General features: G+C 39.4%; 1 protein-coding gene across 13 annotated transcripts in view; it reads right to left on the bottom strand.

Annotated features, from left to right (window-relative positions):
• LOC121232867 (A disintegrin and metalloproteinase with thrombospondin motifs 6-like) overlaps positions 1-25183 on the bottom strand; it is a 185216-nt gene that overhangs the window by 135066 nt on the left and 24967 nt on the right. For all 13 annotated transcript variants that reach the window (XM_041121341.1, XM_041121348.1, XM_041121343.1 and 10 more), the window contains one exon: positions 24593-24738. In XM_041121341.1, the coding sequence (XP_040977275.1) occupies positions 24593-24738 (146 nt within the window). The remainder of the gene's footprint in view (positions 1-24592; positions 24739-25183) is intronic.

Here is a 25183-nt window from a genome sequence, read left to right as displayed (position 1 = left end):
CAAACTATTCAACACTTACACACATGCAACAGTTGAGAGAAAAAAATGTTATCCAGCAGTGTGACAGACTGAAAGAGTTAATGTCTCAAACATTATGGTGGGGCAAGTCCTGCATAACAACGAACTCTGCATGACAATGAACCCTGCATAGCAATGAACCACAGGTGAGAAGCCAGTTAGCAACAGGGCATGGAGGGCATGCCAGAGGATGCACAGTTCCATGTTCTGATATGCTGAGCAGGGCAGCTCACCATGTATGGCCAAAGATCAAAGAACAGTCATGCCTGCAGGGAGGGATAAGTTACTCCCCAAACAACCCACAAGCCCACCAACCCATTTTCCAAAGGTTCTGGAAGCCAAACTGCCCACAACACCTAATTAGGCTAATGAGTTTGAGTGCCCGCCTGAAGGAGGGGCAAGGAGATTATAAAAGGGCACGAATTGAAGCCCCATGTGCACACGGCCTGCGGAACTGGACCTCTAGGCTGGCTAGACCAATGCCGGACCCAGAACTGGTGAAATCTTTCTCTTTTCTCTCTCTGTCTCTCTTTTTCCGTAATCCTTACACCTCATCCCTTTAGACATAAACCATTGACCAAGTCTGGGACTAGGAGTGGATCTAGCCACCCCTAGGCTCCTCTCTGCGAGGGAGTCTAGAAAGCAAGGGGTCCACTCTGAACCTCGTGACTCAACAGAAAGGATCTCCTTATTTTCTTCCCCTAACTGATCCCCAAAGAAACAAGGCTTGTAGTGTATGTTTGGTGACATATGGTTAGCATGTGTTACACAGTTTACTGACATAGTTTCATGCCAATTCTTGTTGTGAGCGAATAAAAGTTGAGTTTTGTGAGTTAAAGGATCCCTGGTGTGGTTTCACCTTAATTCTGACCTGGGAATCAGCAAACCTGAGTAGTCATCCTGAGAAATTGGGACGCGACAAGCAGCAGTAATAACCAAGATTGAGACAAGAATATAATGCTTAAACAGAAACTCTGACAGAATATCACAACTGATGTTCTTGTTCTAATGAGCAGAAGCAGTCAGGATATATTCTATACTGTATTTAAAAAAGGTAACCTGAAATACACCTGGGCAGCTTGGTGACTCAGAGGGAAAAGTGCCACCTACTGAGTAAACAATTTAATTATAATAAACCCAACAAATCACATATTTGTCATGAAATAGAAAAGGAAGTTTTAAGTGATATTGAAAGAGTTTTCTACTCCCTATTGAAAAACCTAAAGTTTTTTTATTTTGAAATGTTACTGCAATTTATATGATAGTGATTCTATATTTCTGTAGAAGTGAGCTAGTGTTTTAGCCAAATTAATACTTACACCTAAAATATTTCTGAATGGCTTCTGATGCCTCTATTTCTAAATAATTAAAAGAGCTTTTGTTTACAAAGGGAAGATGTCACTTTCTGAATATTCTGTCTCTTTAAAATCCCTCACAGTTGGACATAGAAACATGAAGATGCTCAAAATTACACATCAAATTATGTTTGGAAATGTAGGCCTTTACTCGTTTTCTTTTTTCTTCTTAAGAGATTCTGGAATATGGGTTCAACTATGTTGGAGGACAAAATATTAAAAAAAGAAAAACATGAAGAATCAGTTACTGAAGATATTCTTAATTTACTTGAACTTTGGGTTAACAAACTTGTTGATAATCAATCAACCCTGCAACATATGAAAGCATACCTTTGCAGAAAAAATAACTACTTCTAGAAATATGTACAGTAGTCAAAGGAAAGTACATAACCCTTAAGTGTGTTCTGGGTCTCTTTGCCAAATACAGAAGAACATTATTTACCTATAGATTCCAAATTCTTTACCTTAATTGTAGAACGCAAGTGATTAGTTCTGGATGTTTGTGAACCAGTTCCTGCTGTGCCCTTTATAAATTTGCACAGTGTACAATACACACCTGAAATCTAGTCAATGAAAATTACTAGAAATGGAGCATAACCTGCATTGCCAATGTCTTAGAAAGAGATGTGTATATCTTGAATTTTGTTTTAAATTTACTCTCAGAAATTACCTCCTCTAAAACAATATTCATCAATACACAAAAGCTATTTCAGTAAAGAGATTAATTGAAACAAAAAATCATCCTATCATACAAGCTCTAAAAAAGAACATCTCTTCCTCCATGATGTTTGTAAAGGCAATATTTACAAGGAGTAAACTGATACAACAGTTCCTATTCTGAAACATTTAAGAGGATACTTGACAAAATCATATTTTCTGTGTAAGTGCCTCAAGCTGCTATATCACACAAAATCAAACCTTTATTTCTACACAACACTCAGCAGTGAACAAGCAATACAGGGAAGGAAAAAAAAAAAGGGGGTAGAAACTCAGTCATAATTTAGATTCTGCAAGCTTCTAGACATTAAAAACCAGCTATTTCATATGGACTGTCCTTCCTTGTAGACAGTCTGCAGTTGAATGGGGAGGTCATAGACATACAATACAGATATACCCAAGGCAAAAAGTCTAGAACTGAAGTGCTTAAGATACCTATGTGTTAGGTAAACATGCATAGACAAGAATAATTAGCTAGGCCTATCACTTTCAAATAATATTACTGTGAGCTGATCACAACAGATCAAGCACTCCTATTTGATAATAATTTAAAAGGCAGATTATATTTGAAAGGTTCACAGAAGCATTGCAATCTTTTTATACTACATACAGTTCCTTAAGCTGCTTTAAAAATTTACTATGCAACTCCAAACAATCTAGTTTTCTGGGTAGAGAAATGTAAGCTAAAACAACAACAACAAAATCGTTCTCCATCTTCTAATCTAAAATCCTTTTCCTCAAGATTGGAAAAAGACTTGGATCAATATGACTTGGAGTTTTCTATGTTCACAGCATAAAAGTCAGTATGAAACTAGAACAGCACTGACCCAAAGAAACAGAACTGCAAGAAACAAATATTTTAAAATACTGTATTAGTATAATGTTCAACAGAAAAGCAGAAGTGAACATATCCCAGATGAGTGATTTAGGAAGAAGCATTCTCTTCTCCACTTAGTTCAAGCTTACATGCTTAACAGCCAAGAAATAAACACCCACAAGTAAGGCATCTGATCCTGTAAACAATAATTTATGTAAGCATTTCTACTAAAGTCAAGGTTTCAATCCCATTTCCCTCCTGATTTTGCAGAGTTGCACCAGCCTTCACTGTATGATGTAATCACAGCCTTTGCTCTGTTATGTCTTTATAACCCCCTCCCCTCCAAATATTACTTGCATATGTGAAGTGATGGTTTAGTATCTCTTTGATATTGTGATATCAGACACAAAATAAATTATTTTTTTCATTATACTCTGTTCCTTAATTTATATTCAGTTTTTAATCTAGCATCTTGTGAAGTACTTTATCTACAAAAGTCACAGTATTTTATGCAATGGAAACACTAATTCCAGAAATTAAGTATTTTGTTGTAAGCTAGAAGAAACTACACACTGACACAATAATGCTAGAAGACAACTTGGGGAACAGCTCATCTCAAACCTATTATCATATCGAAGTGTCTTGTCTCTGAAAACACACACAGATAAATTCCGTCACATGCTTGCCATTTACAAGCATCAAATAAATTTACAACTGTGTACAAGATACAAAATTCACATACTTATATGAAGAAGGTTCACACTGAGGACTGTATGTTGTCTTACTAAATATGAAAATGTTTTCCCTCTGAGCCTTTGAACAGACTTTACAGACAGCACACTTTCTAATTATATCCAATCAAGGGACACCAGCATTTCCAAAGGTGAAGATACTGGTCTAGCAGCAGAAAGGTTGAAATTCCTTAATGAAATACCCTATGGGGATGGAAAGAATTTTTAATGAGAAAAATCCCTAACAATGGAGCATGGGTCCCCATTGCAAAATCTTCCACAAGACAACAGAGTAGCACAGGAACTAAACTCTCAGCCAAATAGCCTTGATGAACCTTTCAGCTCTGGTCAGCTTAATATATATGAAGCAACAGGTATCTTTGGAATTAATTCAAGTAATACTCATTATATATCTATTCTCTTATAATTTAAAAAAATAAAAATGTGTACTTTATAAATACTTATTTTACACTACTATGGGTCTGTGATTCCAAATAACTGTTTAACAATAGAGCATTCTATTTCTACAGATGAGGTAATTTTAGAAAAAAAAGACACTAACACACATCTGTATCACCAGTACCACAAAACATTGCTCCAGACCACCTAACAGAAAATACTTCCATACAGCTGCACCAGACACTTGGGGAACAAGTGATACAAGATCTGCGTGGAAGAAGAATCTCTTTAACATGCATTAGGGGAGCAGAGGATGCACCTGAACCTCAAGGATAACAGAAAAGCTTATGGCACACTTCATTTGCAACATATAAGTAGATCAGTGACAGTGACCTTTACCAGAAGGCATAGCTCAAAGTTAGTTTACTGAAGTAGTAAAAATAATTTTGCAGGCTTAAAGAAAATACAGTTAATATTCTTATTTTCCTTCCTAGTTCTACAAAAGTAATATTACTCAAACTAAAAGTCACAACATTAGCATGACAGGAAAAACAAGCAACCAAAGTCAGAACAAATGCCTTTTAAAAATAACACTATGACATTGTAAAAGAAGTCCCAAGTACTACAGTTTTAAAAAGTGAAACTGGTGTTTCAGGCTGAGGAATCCCTAGAGGTTGGTTGGTTTGTTTTAAAGTGTGGAAAGAGAGGCATTAGGTGTTACACACACACACACACACACACACACAAAATATCCTCGTGTTCCTTCCCCTCCCTCCCATACGCTAAATCTAGATGTTATCACAAGTGAGAAAGAAAAAAGTATTCTGCCCTCTTGTCGTGGTTTAAGCCCAGCCGGTAACAAAGCACCACGAAGCCGCTCACTCACTCCCCCCACCCCGGCTATGGTGGGATGAGGAGAAAATATAAAGAAAAGCTCGTGGGTCGAGACCAGGACAGGGAGGGATCACGCGCCACTTATGGTCACATGCAAAAGACAGGATCAACTTGGGGAAGAAACAAAATCAATTTACTTTACTACAAATCAAAACAAAACAAGGATATTAGGAAGTAAAACCAAACCTTAGAACACCTTCCCCCCACCCCTCCCTCCTTCCCGGCTCAACTCCATTCCCGGTTCTCTCTACCTCCTCCCCCCGGCGGCGCAGGGGAACAGGGGATGGGGGTTGGGGTCAGTTCATCACACCTTGTCTCTGCCCCTCCTTCCTCCTCAGGGGGAGGAGTCCTCACTCTTCCCCTGCTCCAGCGTGGGGTCCCTCCCATGGGAGACAGTCCTTCACGAACTTCTCCAACATGAGTCCTTTCCGCGGGCTGCAGTTCCTCACAAACTTCCCTGGCGTGAGTCCTTTCCGCGGGCTGCAGTTCCTCACAAACTTCCCTGGCGTGAGTCCTTTCCGCGGGCTGATCTTCAGTCACAAACTGCTCCAGCGCGGGCTTTCCCATGGAGTCACGGCCATCTTCGGGGGCCTCCGCTCCACCGTTCACCTCCATGGGCTGCAGGGGGACAGCCTGCCGTCTCACTATGGGCTACAGGGACATCCACCTCCTCAGACGCCCCTCCTCCCCCTCCATCCTCACAAACCTCGGTATCTGCATAGGTGTTCCTCTCACATTCCAATCCCCCTACTCACTACCGGTTTCCCTTCTTAAACCTGTTCTCCCAGAAGCGCTACTACCGTCGCTGATGGGCTCGGCCCGGGGCAGAGGTGGGTCCGACTTGGAGCCAGGGGAGCTTCTAGCAGCTTCTCACAGGAGCCATCGCTGCGGCCCCTCCCCCGCTACCAAAAAAAAAAACCTGCGCCACACAAACCCATAACACCTCTATATGGCCTAAATTCTTCAGTATTATATACTTGTGCAGGGGTTTGGGTGGTTTGTGTTTTGGTGGGGTTTTTTAGTAATTGTGCAGAGACAAGTTAATATTTAAGGCACTTAGCATAAGCATGAAAGTTTGACTTATAGATCAAAATGCAGGACTGCAGCCATAGTAAATACTCTTCCTCATAACTCACTAAACAGAACCATCTGAAGAGAAGTTAAATGTATAGAGGTCATAGGCAAAGGAAAATAAAATTATATGTTATTCTGATGGCAAAAAGGTCTTTTGGATGAGGCTGAGGAAGATGAAAATCTTTTACAGCCAAAGAAATCCCACTGTATAATGTGATATCTAACAGCTAAATGTTTTTAGATTATATTCTGTATTTTTCTAATGGTCAGAAAAATCCTAATTCCTTCATTACACATGAAGAAACATATCTAATTTATGGAAATAAAACTGCTACATGTAACAAATAGCAACTTTCCTGCAATTAGAATGCAATGTATTTCACTGCATTGTGTTACCACCAAAAAACATTTCATATTATGGTATAACTAGTATTAAAGGAAATCTTAATCTTAAGGCATGAAAATACATTCTGAAAAGAAATACCTCCCCTCTCTCCGAAAGAGTGCAAGTTCACCACTACATACTTTCGCCTTAAAACACTTGGTATATTCCATGCTTACCTGAATAAATTGTTGCAACTGAAAGCTTCTATAAACCATTATGAAATAGAGAAGAAGGTACAGAAGGACTTCTGGTCCAAATTAAAGAATGCTTATACCATGCATGATGAAAAGTAGATGAGAAGAGACAGATGTAAAGGCGACAGAAAAGATTTCTGTGTTTTTAGCTGGTTAAGACTGGTCTTTGCAGACTACTTGCTTTGTATACTTGAGGAGTTATTCTGAAGCTACAAATCAGGTACTTAAAAACCAATCCAAAATAATTTTTAATCATGGTTTTCAGCTTGCTTCCACTAATCAGAGAAATTTAGAAACAATTCTGACATAAAATGATATTGTGAAGATTCACTATTGCAATGTGTCCTTAAAACTTAGTGACTGCTGGTGCAATTCTGCAAGTCAAATTATAAGCAACAACATACAGGGCAATGAGCTGACATCATCCAAGGGCTCCCCTCACTGATTTTAATGTTTTCTGTTGTTAGTTACTACATTTCTGGAATTTACCTTCCTAACTATGATAATACATGTTAAAATAAAGGACGCACATCCCTACTCATTTTACAATTTGTTGCACTTACAAAAAAACTTCATGTTTATATATAATACACAAAACCTAAATATAAAAAAGCTTATTTAGCATAAAAATATTTTTCATACAGAAAGAGTATTTTCCTATCTGTGATAAATAGTTGAAACTGCTCTTGACCATTCTTCAAGTCTAATTCAACAGCACTTACAATTGAAGACCACTTCTCTCTTGCTATATAATAGTTATAAGATGCAAGAGAGGCAAAATATGTGAAATATTCAGAACAAAGGATCTACACACAGTACTGTACCAAAGCGTTAAATATTAGAATACCTATCATTATTGACAAACTAACATTTTGACTCACTAAATCATACAAAATTGCTTGAATAAAAGTATTGCCTGTTAAAGAAGTGATCAGACATTACTCAAACCAAGACAACTGCATGTAATTTGAAAAAAATTAATTTAAATTCTTGATTAACTTTATTAGCTTGAGGTACCACTACCACATGTATCAGCAGTGGTAGGCCCCAGCCACACACATTCAACAGCTTTTGGTTATCTCCATAGTGTTCACTTACTACTTTGATATAGTTTTGAGATACTATAAATAGTGGTATGTATATCAGAGTTTAAACTAGGAGTATCTAGAATTTTGAATAACTGCTTGTGTGGAAGATTACTGACCAATGGTCTGAAAAAGATATTTGATTATGCAGCATTAAAAGAGGTTGGTTGTTTTTTTTTTACTATGCACACTGTTGATAATGTTGTAATTACTGGTCTGTATTGGCTTAGCCAGTAGAAATACAGCTAGTAAAGGCCAAATCACCAGAAGTACAAAGAGTTTCAAACTGAATTGCCAGAATTATTCTTTCCTATCTTTCAGAATTAACTACACAGAAGTAGACTGGACATTGGTATGACTTTTTTTAATAGAGTATTCCAATCTGACTCACAAACAAGCAAGTAAATTTTATAGCTTCCCTCTCTTTTTCCTCCAGTAGGAAAAATGATTTGGGTACCAGCATTTCAAACAGCCTGAGAAAACAGTTGTTATTAGAGTTAATAAAAGTATAACAGAGTTGAGATTCTCCACTCCATTTCTTGAGACACCCAAATTTGCTGAGTAAGTAAAATTTTGCATTCTTATGCCTTCTACCTGGGCCTGCCATTTTATTAATAACAGAGCTGCATATATGCCATGATACACTGTTAGTTGCAGAAGCCATCCTTTCTTGCATAAAGTCATGTGACCTTGACTTTTCCAATATCAGATGCAACTGTTGCTTCAGATTCCGCATTAGTCTTCATGCTTCAATTAGTCTAGCTCACTAGTTAAATAATCTTCTTTTGAGATTTAAAAAACCCCAAAAAACTAACTTCATCATTCTCTCTGAGATACAGCTTTTCATTAGTCCCTAACACCCCCAATAACTGATGGTAATGAGCTTCAGAACTTTCCTCCTCTTAATTACTTTGATTTACACAGTATTTCTTTTACCATCTTTGGGCTACACCCATTCTCTGCAGACATATATCTACCCCCTCAGAATGCTCTGCAGTAGAGATCCTCAACACAGAGCATAGAGTCAAGCTTATAAATCCACAGGACACAAATGTTACTTTGATCCATCAATGCACATCCAGAAGCAGCCTAGCCAAATTTGGGGATAAGCCTGCACTCTCTCGGCAGAGGTTACTGCATCAGGTACAGTGCTATGCATGTGCAGCTAACCTCTGTTTTGCCTCAGACAGACATGTAGACAGCCAGCTTGTGTGACCTCTCATAGATCCATCCACTTTAGACTGGGGTGGCCAGAGCCTGCTTTGGCATCTTGGCATCCGCAGTGCAGACACATCCTTCAGGATGCTGCTTGTGGGGCATACCAAGTTGTTTCTGTTGGTTGCTTAGGTTTAATCAGACTAGTTAACAGTCTGGAACCCCACATTTTGGAGCAGTTATCCAACTACTCTGATTTACATCATTCTTCCTCCAATTTTCTAGGTATCTCATTACTTCCTATTTTTGCCCCACCTCTTCAACTTCAATACTGACAGCCCTAACAGGCTTTTGCAGTGCAGCAATCCATCTTCAGCTTCCTCCCCAGCTCTGTCACAGCTCTTTTCCCTCTTAAGCAGCTCTACTTAATGACAACCTATAACATCAGTTAAACATCAGCAATAAGAGACAACCAAATCAATTAAATGCAATATGAAAATTGTAAGAAAAAGCTAACTGTTTAAGGCTATTGTTTTAGTTCCATATTTTCTTCAGAACAAAAATAGCATTATAGAATTTCTCAAAGTGGTCACAGAATTTCTACAAGATTTAAAAAAAAAAAAAAGAAAAAAGGAGTTTTCAGAGCACATATGGAACTTCAGATATTGAGCAACAAGATCTAAAGACACTCAGCTATCCAACCAAAGCAATTAAGATTCCCTCAGGCAATTAACCCCCTCATTTCTAAGCATGTGAAAATATTTAGCACATAAAACTGCACCTGAAGACTAAAATAATATTACCCCCAGCAAACTGTCTATTGTCAGATTTTAATTGAACATTTTTCTTGAAATTCCTGTTCCTTGAGAATGTATAACTCCCCCCCTCCAAAAGCTTTAATTTATATCAATTCAATTTAATATAACCTCTGGGTTTCACCAATATCAGAGCAGTGCAAAACAGCCTTAGTATCCCAGAGGCTCAGGCTGAAAGTGCATTATGTAGGCTATAGCAAGTGAATCAAAGGAAAGAGAAGAAAGAGGTATGTGAAGAATCATGAAGATACAGAAAGATGAAGAACAGAAGAAAAAAGTAAAAGAAAAAGCATAAAAAAGAAGAGGTGGTTACATTTGCTGAGTATATTCCCATTTGGAATACTCCCATATGCTATAGCTTCACCTGCTGATAAGAAGTCAATGTGGCAGCAACAGAAGAGAACAGAAAATAAACAATGGTAGGAAGAATTGGAATACAGCACATGAAAAAGCAAATACACACAAGTTTTGCTAGTCATTAAACATGTTTACGATTTCGTATGTAATTCTTTACAGTTGGCCAGATCACCGTTCCTTCACACACTGTTGCAAAATAAATGGTTTGACCAGAATTTCAGTTAGTTCTCAGTGTTATCTAAATGTTTGTGCTTCAATCATATTTTCTAGTGTTTACTTCATATCATGAAGACTATGAAACATATACCTTTAGAAAAGCATCAGTTAAGAAAATAATTGAGAACGCAACACAGGTGGTAATTTAATTCTGAATATACCACACAAACAAATGTGACATTTTCTTCATCAAAATTCTTATTCATTAAAATGTTTTGAGTTTAAAACGAGAGTTTGATTTGATTTGAGTTTAAAGCAAAATTTTATCTATTGTTTAAACAGATCTGATTTCAGAATCAACTTTAGTACCAATTAACCAAGCACACATGATTAGGCCAGCATGGCAATTGCAAAATATTCAAGTATGGAATTTTAACTTTGGATTTTTATTTTACCTCTATCATCCAGTTCTTTCAGAATCTTAATAGCCTTTTAAGCTAAGTTTCATCATACATTATAAAAGTGAAACTGAACAGCTACAACTGCAGACGTGAACTACAAGGTATTTCAATACTTGGGATAATTCTGTAATATCCTCTGGTCCTGCCTACTCACATCTGCTCTTTGACTGGAAAGTTTCCAGACATTTCAAGTGTCATTTCTTTGCTGTAAACTCACTAATAAAGCAAAAAAAAAAAAAAAAAAAAAAAAAAAAAAAAAAAAGTATTACCTGTAAGCAGTGCTAATCACTTTGGAAAGTACTTTTAACACACTGCTGAATATACTTTAAAATTAGTTAGGAAATTATCTATCTCCATGCATAATGGACGTTTATAAAAAGCAGTATATTTAATACAGAAATGGGTGCAAGTTCAGAGAAAATAGCCATTTTTCAACTAGGAATGGTAAGACATGCACCTAACTTCATTAATCCACATTTTAAAGCTGTAAAATATTTCAAAAAGTTATTAAGTAGCATGGAACAAACAGTGCTCACTTTAGGTTTTACTTGACTATTTGCATAATTAAAATGAACAAGCTATGAACTCAAATTGAAATCTTATCCAAATTCTACAGAAATAATGGGCATGCTGCCATTGATCTCAAAGCATAATCAATCATGCCCTCTGTTAGGACAGATTTGTGTAAACAAGCAGAAACTGAAGAATATTGAATAATAAAATTAAATGGATATGATGTTGCCACTAAAAGAATTAATTTACAACCTGTGTCTTAATTAAAGCACATGCTTTTAATGTATTCTTATACAGAAGCAATCTAATAAAACATGGCTAGAAAATTGAGCTAAATAGTCCAGGCTGATGTTTAAAATGTGAAGAAACCATGAAAATGTAGTATATATTCATGTGTGGTGAGACACAGAATTTATGCAACAGATGCAGACAAAATCCAAAGTTGGTGAAAATCCAGAGTAGAAATTGGCCTATTATGTTTTTCTGCATTGTTAAGAATGAGGAGCACAGATACGCACTTGCAAATGTATTATTCTGCCAGTCATTTTAAGTTGTGAAAATAATAACAGCCCTGATATTGTACTTAAGCAAAGAGGGGGGGAAGAAGAATGCTAGGATTCTACTCAGACTAAGAAAAATTAAAAATGAGATATTTTTAAACAAGTCTATGTTCTTTAAAAAAAAATAAGGCAAAATATGACATTTCAAACTGCTAGAAAGCCCTTCCTCAGATATCCGGCCAAGCAGTAACTGAGTGTTCTAAGAGATATCCCAAACTATTACCACCAAACATTTCCTGGAAAAACTATGATTTGAATGGGTTATGACTCAGAAGGTACATGCCTAGAGGAAAAAAAAAGGAGGGGGGGGAAATAGAGCATACAAAAAGTATTTTTCATTGGTTTTTTTTTCCCTTCTGTAATATGTCTAGCATGTAAAAGGAAAAGTTTTATTTGTAAACTACAGCAGGCATTAATATACCATTACTATCGACAGACAATGTAGTTTGATATTTTATAGATTTATCCCAATGCATTTTTAATTACTGAAGGCTTCATTGCCTCATTTAGAGAAAGCCTTTAACTGGGGGCAGTAAGGAGTTGCACTGCCCACGTTGCGTACTGGTAGATATTCTCAAGTTTTCCAGTTGAGGAAATCATTAGGTGTGTGACCAGTTCCACTCAGTGCATTTGTTACTCAGTGAGCACATCTTAAGAGGTGTGTGGGATTACACTCAAAGTTTCTGTCTTAAATTGAGATAGCAGAGTGTTATTTGTCTTTTTACTCAATATCAAGTATTTCAATCCATCTACCAAAAAAAAAAAATTAAAAACAAAAACAGCTTTCAGACTTGAAGTCTCTAGTCAGGGCATGAAAGTCTGAGCTTTACTACATGACACTGGTCACTTCAGGATTTGAAATTAAGTAAAACACATTTTGAACACATTTTGCCTATCTGGAATGGATTAGGCAAACTCTGGGTATACCTTACACCTTTTCTACCCTTCCACCCTCAGAGAACCAAATTTCATAAACTAAATCAGAATACACATGTCCTGGGTTCAGCTGGGATAGAGTTAATTTTCACAGGAACCTGGGAGGGGGCACAGCCGGGACAGCTGACCTGAACTAGCCAAGGAGCTATTCCATACCATGTGACATCATGCCCAGTATATAAATGGGGAGCGGGCTAGGGGGGGGCTCTCTCGGCTTTCGGTGGGGGAAGTGGCGGAGCGTCGGGTTCCGGGTGGTGAGCAGTTGCACTGTGCATCACTCGTTTTGTATATTCTTTTATTAGTACCATTGTTGTTGTAACTTCTCTCCTTGTGTTGTCCCAGTAAACTGTCCTTATCTCAACCCTCGAGGTTCCGGTTTTTTTTTTCTTTTCTCCTTCCTGATTCTCCTCCCCATCCCACCGGAGGGGGGCGGGAGGAGTGAGCGAGCGGCTGCGTGGCCCTTTGTTACCGGCTGGGCTGAAACCACGACAGTCCTTTTTGGCGCCCAACGTGGGGCAGGAAGGGTTGAGATAACGACAGATCTGGCCAGAGTGTGTTAAAACAAATTTGTTATAGTCATTTCTTATATTAGATAAATAGATGCTAGTCACAATGTTGGTTCATTTGTTCACGTGGTGGCGTTTTGTAAATTCTTATATGCTCTATGTATTCCCTGCGGTTATGTTTATCACCTCTGGGAGAGGGATCAGGATTATCATTTTGCTATACTGGGCAATGTCGACTTATGAAATGATTACATCACTGGTCATGAGGTTAAGCTGGTATCTGTATGCAGCAGTGATATCATTTCCATACTTCGGGCACCTTCTATCGGAATTTATTGGTAAATCGCACCTAATCCATGGGGAAGTCAGGGGGGGATACTTCCCCCAATTCGTTCACTTTCCTTTTCTCCTTCCGGCTAATTACAACAGCTTTTGAGAATTTTGAATATCCTTGGGATGCGGAAGCCAGCATGCTGTTAGTGCTATGTCACCTGAATGTGTTTCAGATCTTGTTTAGGGCTACAAAAAAGTTTTTTAAGAATACCACCCAGAGATCTGCCCCAAGGCTGGATAGTCATGGGTGGCACGGCATGTGGGAGGATATGGGCAGGTATCTAGAGAACTTCTCACCTCCAGTGGCTTGGAAGTTCACTCCCGAACAACTACAGAACCCTCATGAAGTGGTAGAATATTTGAAAGGAAAATGCTGCGGCTATTCCAGAGAGGCACAACTTACCGCCCTGTGCTGGGCCCTGGCCAGTATCTACCAAACACTGCTTGATATTACGCAGCACCCTCAGGGGGAAGAGAGGGAAAACAGAGTGACAGGCACTGTGGCTACCCCAACCCCGGTGACAAGCAGTGTGGCTACCCCAACCCCAGCAACAGGCACTGCAGCTGAACCAGAGAACCAACCTGTGCCAGTATCAGTCGCCCCTGTACAGAAAAAGAAACACACAAAGAAATCAGTTCGCTCAGTGAGAGATGAAAGTGAACCAGAGTCATCATGAGAACAGGAGGAAGAGGCAGAACCTGAAATAATCACCTGATCTCTATCCCTGAGTGACTTGTGCCACATGCAAAAAGATTTTGGCTGCCACCCAGGTGAGCGCATTGTGACCTGGCTGCTCTGATGCTGGGATAATGGAGCCAGTAGTTTGGAATTAGAGGGTAAGGAAGCCAAGCAGCTGGGATCCCTGTCTAGGGAAGGGGGCATTGACAAGGCCATTGGGAGAAAAACACAAGTCCTCAGCCTCTGGAGGCGACTTCTGTTAGGTGTAAAGGAAGGATACCCCTTCAAGGATGAAGTTACATGTCACCAAGGCAAGTGGACCACCATGAAGAGAGGTATCCAGTACCTGAGGGAATTAGCCGTGCTGGAGGTGATTTATAATGATCCAGAAAATGGGCAGACACCCACAGATCCAGATGAAGTCCAATGCACACAACCCATGTGGCGGAAGTGTCTACGAAGAGCACCACCAACCTGTGCCAACTCATTGGCAGTAATGTCCTGGAAAGAAGGCTATGGACAAACGGTGGATGAATTGGCTGTCCAACTCCAGCAATACGAAGGAAGTCTCTCTTCCTCCCTACGGGCCTGTGTCTCGGCTGTAGAGGAATTGTCCCGAGAGTTCCAGCAATTCAAAGTGGATATGTCCTCCCTACCTGTACAGGCCGGCATTGCAGCTATTAGGAGTAAGCGTTCCTCTGCCCAAGAGAGAGGAGAGAGAAAGTACACACAACAGGCTAACCTGTGGTTTTACCTGCGTGACCATGGAGAGGACAAGAGGAAGTGGGATGGAGAACCTACCTCATTCCTAGATGCACGGGTATGGGAGTTGCGAGAAAAAGCAATCAGAAAAGAGGATTCTTCTTGGAAGAATGCCCCTCCAGTTTCCTGTGAGCAGTCCCCCAGACAGAGTAGAAGGGCCGATCTCATTTCTAATCCTCTTGAAGGGACTTCTGATTCACGTTTGTGAAAAGCGAGTAACGGATACTCTAACCAGAATTAGAGGGGCCCTGCCTCCAGCCAGGTGGAGGAAAGGGACAACTGGGTCTACTGGACAGTGTAGATTCGATGGCCTGGCACGTTAGACCCACAGGAGTATAAGGCTCTAGTAGACACCAACGCACAGTGTACTCTAATGCCATCAAGTTATAAAGGGGCAGAACCCATCTGCATTTCTGGTGTGACAGGGGGATCCCAAGAGCTAACTGTATTGGAAGCTGAAGTGAGTCTAACTGGGAATGAATGGCAGAAACACCCCATTGTGACTGGTCCGGAGGCTCCGTGTATCCTTGGCATAGACTATCTCAGGAGAGGGTATTTTAAGGACCCAAAGGGGTATCGGTGGGCTTTTGGTATAGCTGCATTGGAGATGGAGGGCACCGAACAGCTGTCTACCTTGCCAGGACTCTCTGAAGACCCTTCGATTGTGGGGTTGCTGAGGGTTGAAGAACAACACGGGCCAAATGCTACTACGACGGCGCACTGGCGGCAATATCGCACCAACCGAGACTCCCTGATTCCCATCCATAAGCTGATTTGCCGATTGGAGAACCAAGGAGTGATCTGCAAGACCTGCTCACCCTTTAATAGTCCCATATGGCCAGTGCAAAAGTCTAATGGGGAGTGGAGACTAACAGTTGACTATCGTGGCCTGAATGAAGTTACGCCACCGCTGAGTGCTGCCGTTCCAGATATGCTAGAACTTCAATATGAACTGGAATCAAAGGCAGCCAAGTGGTATGCCACAATTGACATTGCTACTGTGTTTTTCTCAATCCCTCTGGCAGCAGAGTGCAGGCCACAGTTTGCTTTTACTTGGAGGAGTGTCCTGTATACTTGGAATCGATTGCCCCAGGGGTGGAAACACAGCCCCACCATTTGCCATGGACTAATCCAGGCTGCACTGGAAAAAGGTGAAGCTCCGGAACATCTGCAATACATTGATGACATCATCGTATGGGGCAACACAGCAGAAGATGTCTTTGAGAAAGGGAAGAAAATAATCAAAATCCTTCTGAAAGCCAGTTTTGCCATAAAAGAAAGTAAGGTCAAGGGACTTGCACAGGAGATCCAGTTTTTAGGAATAAAATGGCAAGATGGACGTTGTCAGATCCCAATGGACGTGATCAACAAAATAGCAGCTATGTCCCCACCGACTAATAAAAAGGGAACGCAGGCCTTCTTAGGTGTTGTGGGTTTTTGGAGAATGCATATTCCAAATTACAGTCTGATTGTAAGCCCTCTCTATCAAGTGACCCAGAAAATGAACGATTTTAAATGGGGCCCTAAACAACGACAAGCCTCTGAACAAATTCAGCAGGAGATTTTTCATGCCCTTGGACCAGTCCGAGCAGAACAAGATGTTAAAGAACTGCTCTGTAACGCAGCCTGAGACAATGGCCCTACCCGGAGTCTCTGGCAGAAAGCACCTGGGGAGACCCGAGGCCAACCCCTGGGGTTTTGGAGTCGAGGATATTGAGGATTCGAGGCCTGCTATACTCCAACTGAAAAAGACATATTGGCAGCATATGAAGGAGTTCGAGCTGCCTCAGAAGTGGTTGGTACTGAAACACAGCTCCTCTTAGCACCCCGACTGCCAGTGCTGGGCTGGATGTTCAAAGGGAGGGTCTCCTCTACACATCATGCAACTGAACTGATGCCACATGGACTAAGCAAGCCGCACTGATCACACAACAGGCTCACATAGGAAACCCCAGTCGCCCAGGAATTGTGGAAGTGATCACGGACTGGCCAGAAGGCAAAGATTTTGGAATGTCACCAGAGGAGGAGGTGACACGTGCTAAAGAGGCCCCACTGTATAATAAACTGTCAGAAAATGAGAGGCAATATGCCCTGTTCACTGATGGGTCCTGTCGCATTGTGGGAAAGCATCGGAGGTGGAAGGCTGCTGTATGGAGTCCTACACGACAAGTCGCAGAAACTGCTGAAGGAGAAGGTGAATCGAGCCAGTTTGCAGAGGTGAAAGCCATCCAGCTAGCATTAGACATTGCTGAAAGAGAAAAGTGGCCAGTGCTCTATCTCTATACTGACTCATGGATGGTGGCAAATGCCCTGTGGGGGTGGTTACAGCAATGGAAGCAGAGCAACTGGCAGCGCAGAGGTAAACCCATTTGGGCTGCACACTGTGGCAAGATATTGTGTCCTGGCTAGAGAATCTGTTTGTAAAAGTACGTCATGTAGATGCTCACATACCCAAGAGTTGGGCCACTGAAGAACATCAAAACAACCAGCAGGTGGATCAGGCTGCCAAGATTGGAGTGTCTCAGGTGGACCTGGACTGGCAACATAAGGGTGAGCTATTTATGGCTTGGTGGGCCCATGATACCTCAGGCCATCAGGGAAGAGATGCAACATATAGATGGGCCCATGATCGAGGGGTGGACTTGACCATGGACACTGTCGCGCAGGTTATCCATGAACGTGAAACATGTGCTGCAATTAAGCAAGCCAAGCGGTTAAAGCCCCTGTGGTATGGAGGGCAATAGCTGAAATATAAATATGGGGAGGCCTGGCAGATTGACTATATCACACTCCCACAAACTCGCCAAGGCAAGCGCTATGTGCTTACAATGGTGGAAGCAACCACTGGATGGCTGGAAACATATTCTGTGTCCCACACCACTGCCCAGAACACTATCCTGGGCCTTGAAGAGAAAGTTTTATGGCAACACGGCACCCCATAAAGAATCGAGTCGGACAATGGGACTCACTTCTGAAACAACCTCATAGACACCTGGGCCAAAGAGCATGGCATTGAGTGGGTGTATCACATCCCCTATCATGCACCAGCCTCCGGGAAAATTGAACGATACAATGGACTGCTGAAAACTACATTGAGAGCAATGGGGGGTGGAACCTTCAAACATTGGGATACACATTTAGCAAAAGCCACCTGGTTAGTCAACACCAGAGGATCTGCTCATCAGGGTGGCCCTGCCCAGTCAGAACTTTTACGTACTGTAGAAGGGGATAAAGTCCCTGTAGTGCACATAAATATGTTAGGGAAGACAGTCTGGGTTACTCCTGCCTCAGGGAAAGGTAAACCCATTAATGGGATTGCTTTTGCTCAAGGGCCTGGGTGCACTTGGTGGGTGATGGGAAAGGATGGGGAAGTCCAATGTGTGCCTCAAGGGATTTTGATTTCAGGTGAGAATAGCCAGAACTAAACTATATGAAATTAGTTGCTATATAACCCTGCTAGTGTATATTATCATTACTGTAGCTGTTATATGCTATATCCATGTGTCCTGGTTTCAGCTGGGATAGAGTTAATTGTCTTCCTAGTAGCTGGTACAGTGCTATGTTTTTGAGTTAGGTATGAGAAGAATGTTGATAACACTGATGTTTTCAGTTGCTGCTAGTAGTGTTTAGACTAATGTCAAGGATTTTTCAGCTTCTCATGCCCAGCCAGGGAGAAAGCTGGAGGGGCACAAGAAGTTGGCACAGGACACAGCCAGGGCACCTGACCCAAACTGGCCAACAGGGTATTCCATACCACGTGACATCACATCTAGTATATAAACTGGGGGGAGTGGGGCTTGAGGGGAATCGCCGCTCAGGAACTAACTGGGCATCAGTCCACTGGTGGTGAGCAATTGCATTGTATATCGCTTGCGTATTCCAATCCTTTTATTACTACTGTCATTTTATTATTATTATCATCATTATTCGTTTCTTCTTTTCTGTCATATTAAACTGTTCTTACCTCAACCCATGAGTTTTACCTTTTTTTTTTTCCCCCAATTCTCTCCCCCGTCCTACTGGGTGAGGGGGGAGTGAGTGGCTGCATGGTGTTTAGTTGCTGTCTGGGGTTAAACCACGACAATAATGTATATGCTTGCAAGTTAACCAAGCCACTGCTCAGGAATTTCATGATCTAAAAGTGCTAGGAATCCAAAACGACATACCGTTTTAACAATTTCCCTACTTTATGATCTTTAAGATCAAGAGAAGGAAGCAACTGATTGAAACATTAGGGAAGTTGGGTTAAGTGTTCTTCAAAAATAAGTAACTATCATAGCATACATGGGACCACTAACTTTTTGTGGTTTTAAGGTAAACTATGTAGAGACTATCTTTTTTAGAGAGTTTCTACCAAAAATACAATACCACACCACACTTACAAAATGCCAAAAAATCCACAAACCCAGCAAACAAGCAAGAACTCACTTCAAAAAGTCAAATAGATACTTCTAAGTTGGGGGTGGGATGCACAAGGGGAGAATATACAGAGACTCTGAAAACTTACAGTGAGTCCTAAAATGAAAAATCGGAGAACCTGACATTAATTGTGCTAAAAACTGATGTTATCATATTAGTGATGCAGGAGTACAGGAACCAAATACAAAAACTAATTTTTGTCTATCAAAAGACTTGAGATATGAGAATCTTAAAAGGTTTTTTGGCTGCTTTTTTTTTTTTAATATGAAAGAATTTTAAGGATCCACTAGGTTTATCTAGAGTCAAAGTCACTTCATGGAAAAAAGACAACACTGTTGAAACAGCATTACATTATTAATCAACTTCATAAATAAAATCTAAGTATTTTACTGTCACTCGCCCCCAAGAATCCAATTTAGACAATTACAGGATAAAATATTAAAGTCTGAGACTTAAAGATGGTCTCCAACAGAAAAAGTCTAGGTGGAATTTCAAAGAGGGAACTCTATACAAAAAAACCAGCTCTCATTGTTTTAGAGCCTTAATTCAATCACAGTCTTATCTTGAAATAACATTAAGCACTTAACTTGATTTAAGACACAGAAAATATCAACAAAAGTTCTGAAGTAAATTAATAAAAGAAAGCAAAGGCACAATAACACTCACAAAAATATTATCAGTGTTCTGGGTAATTGCTATTCATGTTATACAAAGTCACCCGATATCCCAAGACTATAATAAGCACCCTGTATGAGGCCTATTACCCACCCTTGGGTTCATTTCACAAGAAGGTATCTAATTCTCACCAATTTCAGGGATGCTCAGAAGCTCCCCAGTGAAACTGAAGGAAGATCCTTCAGCTGACAACATCATCAGGAACTGTTCCTGCTAATTATCTTTTTTATGCCTATAGCATAAAATCTGGCAGCATTAAAGAAGTTAAACCAGTCCTAATACTCACCACAGCGAGTTGAAAATGCACATTATTTTTGTTACCATATTTGTGCAAGCAATACCATACTTCTACCACCACGATTCTGCTCTACAGATTGGGAATCAGGCTCTTACTTGGACCAGTCTCTTTTCAGCCTTATTTTTTATTATCAGCTAAAACATTTTCTGCAATCCCCTACCCACCTAGTAAAATAAGCGATCTGCAGACCACCGGGTGTCTGCAGGACCATGACGGAGAAGCCCGTACATACACCAGGCACACTGAACATAGGTAGGCTCTTGTCCAAAGACCAGTGTCTTAGCAGGCATTGTAACGTCATCTCCATGGGACTTAGTAGATTAGCCTGGGCACACCTCCATGCTAGTGAGGCTATGTGGTTTTAGACTTCTGTACTCTAAACCAGCTGTATGCTATCTATGTTGGTCAAGCAGACACCCCTAGGGAATCGGCACCCATAATACTGGTTTGTTTTTCTTCCAGATCAGAGCATGCCATCTTTGAAAGCATCATGGAGGAAAGCCATCTGTTTCTAAGAAAAGCTGGGGTGCCATCTTCATTTCAACAGATGAAGATAATGACTCCTTTTCTTAACAACTTTGTCCCACATTTCAGATAAAGATTGTTATAGTTGCAAAGTACTCAGCTAGGACTAGGTAATATTTTCTAATAAATCAATTACTGAAAAATCTGGTTTTGATCAATGCAGAACTATTCATAATGGTGAACTGAAACTTTCCTACTTTCCATAAAACAGTAACACACACAGTGACCAAAAATGGTTCCAGTGTCAAATCTAATGAAAATGTAATTATCCCATACAAAGCAGAGCAGCATCAGTGGGAGAGATTCAGGAAACTGCTTTCAAAACACTATTACAGTGGCTAAAAAATGATCTTAAACTTGGTAGTATAGGTTCAAATTCCTTCAGGTAGAAGAGGTTACTAAAGAGCTCTCCAAAACTTTAGCAGTTTAAAGCACAGTAGCTACACTCTTCTCTTTTACATATAATGCATTAACTCTGGTTCATCAGGTGAGATATCCAAAACAGAATGAAAACAAGAATGTTACCATTTCAGTAAGTCATTTAGAATTATTTAAAATTAATGTATTGTTGTGGTTTAACCCCAGCCAGCAACTAAGCACCACACAGCCACTCACTCACTTCCCCCCCCAACCAGTGGGATGGGGGAGAGAATCGGAAAAAAAAAGGTAAAACTCGTGGGTTGAGATAAGAACAGTTTAATAGGACAGAAAGGAAGAAAATAATAATAATAATGATGATAATAATATGACAATAATAATAATGAAAGAATTGGAATATACAAGACAAGTGATGCACAATGCAATTGCTCACCAGTCACCAACCAATGCCCAGTTAGTTCCTGAGCAGTGATCTGCCCCCCCCAGCCAACTCCCCCCAGTTTATATACTGGGTATGATGTCACATGGTACGGAATACCCTGTTGGCCACTTTGGGTCAGCTGCCCTGGCTGTGTCCTGCGGGAGCATAATCATGGACTCAACGACAGATCAATATGATCATAGTTGAAGACCCTTTACTAGAGCATCAGACATCATTTTATACATTGGTTACATCCGTACATGCGTTTAGCTATTTTACTATTGGTTACACACATTTTTCACGCACTATCCACGTGCCTAGTTACACTTAATGATTGGTTGTATCAACACTGTACACGCGCATAAACATAAGACATAATTGGTTATACTAACTAAAACATGCGAAACTTGTCTCAGTCTAATTGGTCAAGATAAACTGCCGAATTGAGGTTCTTTGTGCCAAGTTCCCTTTATCGTGGAATGCACACCTGTGTTGTTCTAATTGATATCTTTCTTATTTTTGTCTTCTTGTTTATTCTGTTCAAGGCCTTCTAAAGGCGTCTGGAATGCTCTTGTGACTGTTAGCTAAATATGTTCCCACAGTGTCCCCTCCCAACTTCTTGTGCCCCTCCAGCCTTCTTGCTGGTTGGGCATGAGAAGCTGAAAAATCCTTGATTTTAGACTAAACACTACTCAGCAACAACTGAAAACATCAGTGTGTTATCAACATTCTTCTCATCCTAAATCAAAAACATAACACTATACCAGCTACTAGAAAGAAAATTGACTCTATCCCAGCCAAAACCAGGACACATGTATTTACATGTTTATATTAATATACATTTTTCTTTACTCATTCCCCCCCCCCCCCAAAAAAAAAAAAAAAAAAAAATCAAGTTTTCACACATGCTGATACATTCTATTGGTAAGAGCCAGGATAGCTAGCAGTTTCTGTAAAATCCTGATTGATCCATTCAAATTGATTAGTGTAGCATTTGGGATTATTTTTAGAAATTACAACTATTATAGTAAATAAATGAATACAATCATTCTATCGTGAAAACATATATAACTGAACTTAAAAGTTCAGCAATGTTTTATAAAGGTATTACTAGCCTGCTGATACTACATTGAGGCACTTTGTTAATTTAAAGTGTAAACTTCTTCGAAGTAAACTTGGAAGTTATTTTTATAAGTCTTATGTCCTTTTCAAAAGATAGTATACACAAGTCCTAAAGAAACTCTGCAGCGTACTTATATAAATACTAAGCCCCCATAATGAAGAATAAAGTCCTTAATATTTACTACTACTTGCTGAAAAAGTATTTTCAACAGGTATTATTCATGTTCTCTGTAAACTTGCTCCTTTTGCAGTTAAATGCCTGCAAGTTCGCATTGACTTAAGTCTTCATCTGGAACACAGAACTGTTCATAACTATGCTGGGAACATCCTACTAGAACAGGGAAACCAGTACAGAATATTCAGTAATAAAAATATATTAAAGCACAAAAGTGAAAGAAAATAAACAACTGTGCCAGAATAACACTAACAAAACATCAAATTATTCAGCCATAACAATAAAAAAATGTAGCATTGCCAACACAGCTTATACATACATATTGGGGAGCTTCAACTGACACACCCATACCACCTATGGATTATACTTTTTCACTCACTGCCTAAATTATGCCTGTAAAAGCTTGATGTGTAGCACAACTGTAAAGATGTATTTAATTTCACATGAGCAGCCTTAGTGAAGGAACTACTTGTATGCAAAAAATTGAGCATAAACTAAGGTCTTTGTTGGAAGGAAAAAAAAAAAACCCCAAACCAAAATCTTAGAATGTAACTATATTTTATTTTGAATTTCATTCAAATTTTTTTTTTTTAATATTAGATACTTTTTTTTTTTTTAAAACTTCCTGGACTATAACTGCTCTCTAAATCACTTCAGCATTTGATCATTCTGACTGTTAATATGTAGTATTAATGACCACCCATAAAAATTATATTTGAAATATGAATGCAACAAATACATGGGTGGTCATTACTATTACACCTTTTATGCAAAATTCCAGGAAAGATCAATTATTATAATCACTGTTTTAAAAATTTCTGCAGTGAACATAATGGATTCCACAAATAGGTCACATACAGAGCAGTATAGAATTTGTCCTGGAAAGCAGAAGTTATAATACAAAGATCCTAATCCAAATTAGTGCTGCTGCACCTGCTGCTATTTAAACAAAATAGAAAAGAATAAATACTGTCCTTAAACAACAGGGAAACTGATCTCCTAATAAAGTACAGTTGCCTACCCGTAACTGCAGAGGACAAACAGCAATACGTTTACCAGGTTTGCAAGATTACAGCACAAGCTTTGTTGAATCTATTACAGTAAGGGTGAAATAGAAGCAAACAAATGTGCGCATATGCAGGCTTTGAAACTATCTATTAAAACTGACAGTTCTCATCTTAACTAAGCATAATAAAATCAAAACAGCTACAAAGCAGATTCTCACATTGCCTGAATCTGCAAGAACCCATTGTTTCAGCAGGAAAACACTGTTAAAGTAGTTGAGGTTCTGGCTTGAAATTCTTATAGGAAACATTATATATGGTTAACAAAACATTTCCCACACTTTTATTCTCCATAATCTTACAAATCCTTTTCAATTATAAAAGTATAAATAAAACATTCAACAGGATCCATCTGTTCTACTGGAATACTTTGCACTGGCAATTATGAAGTGAAAATAACAGCAGAAGTAATGTGTAGATCTTACTTTTCCAAATTCTTAATCTATAGTTTAATAATCTGATATATTTAAGACAAGCCATCTATTATTTTTCCTCCTCTTAAGATTACCTACCAATTATATTAATTTAAAACTAGCCTATATATATATATATATATAAAAAGAACAAGAAAGCTACAGAAATAAAATAAACACAATACTTTTAATGACCATACCTAGTAATAAGAACCGCATTATCATGGTGGGCAATCCCATTTTCTGGAATGGTGTTTCCATCATTTTGGTGGGAGAGAATGGATTTCTGCCACTTACAGAAGCTATCGAGGGACTTGTCTGCATGGTGGTTTATCTCCAAGTTTGGCTGCAATACAACATGCATACTAGAAATGTTCCAAACAAATTACTAAGGTCAGTTGTTAAGCCTTTTGAAGACTAAAATGGGACTATAATTAGAAGCAGTGGTTTCTAGGAATAAACTCTTCTTGTCAAATTTTATCTCTGTAAAATCTGACCCCAAGTTCAGCTGAACAGACATTCTTTCTGCTCCAACTTTAATAATGATTATGTCAATACAAAAAAAAAAAAAAAAAACCAAAACAGAATATCAAAATATAGATCTAAAAATAAAACCGACATCCCCGAAGGTGTATTAATATTTGCCTGAAGTAAAGAACAGATATCTTTGAGATGATACATGAGGAATATTCCTTTGAACCGTTTCATCTTGATTCAAGTAGTGAAAGATTACAAGATAAGTTTTGTACTCAGATGCAGCCATTTCAAGCAACGATTAAATTAAACCTATA

Source organism: Aquila chrysaetos, assembly GCF_900496995.4.
Source record: "Aquila chrysaetos chrysaetos chromosome W unlocalized genomic scaffold, bAquChr1.4 W_unloc_1, whole genome shotgun sequence".
In the NCBI taxonomy this organism is placed as follows: domain Eukaryota; kingdom Metazoa; phylum Chordata; class Aves; order Accipitriformes; family Accipitridae; genus Aquila; species Aquila chrysaetos.
Note: the sequence above shows the minus strand (reverse complement) of the source record. Positions and strands in the feature narration are given on the sequence as shown.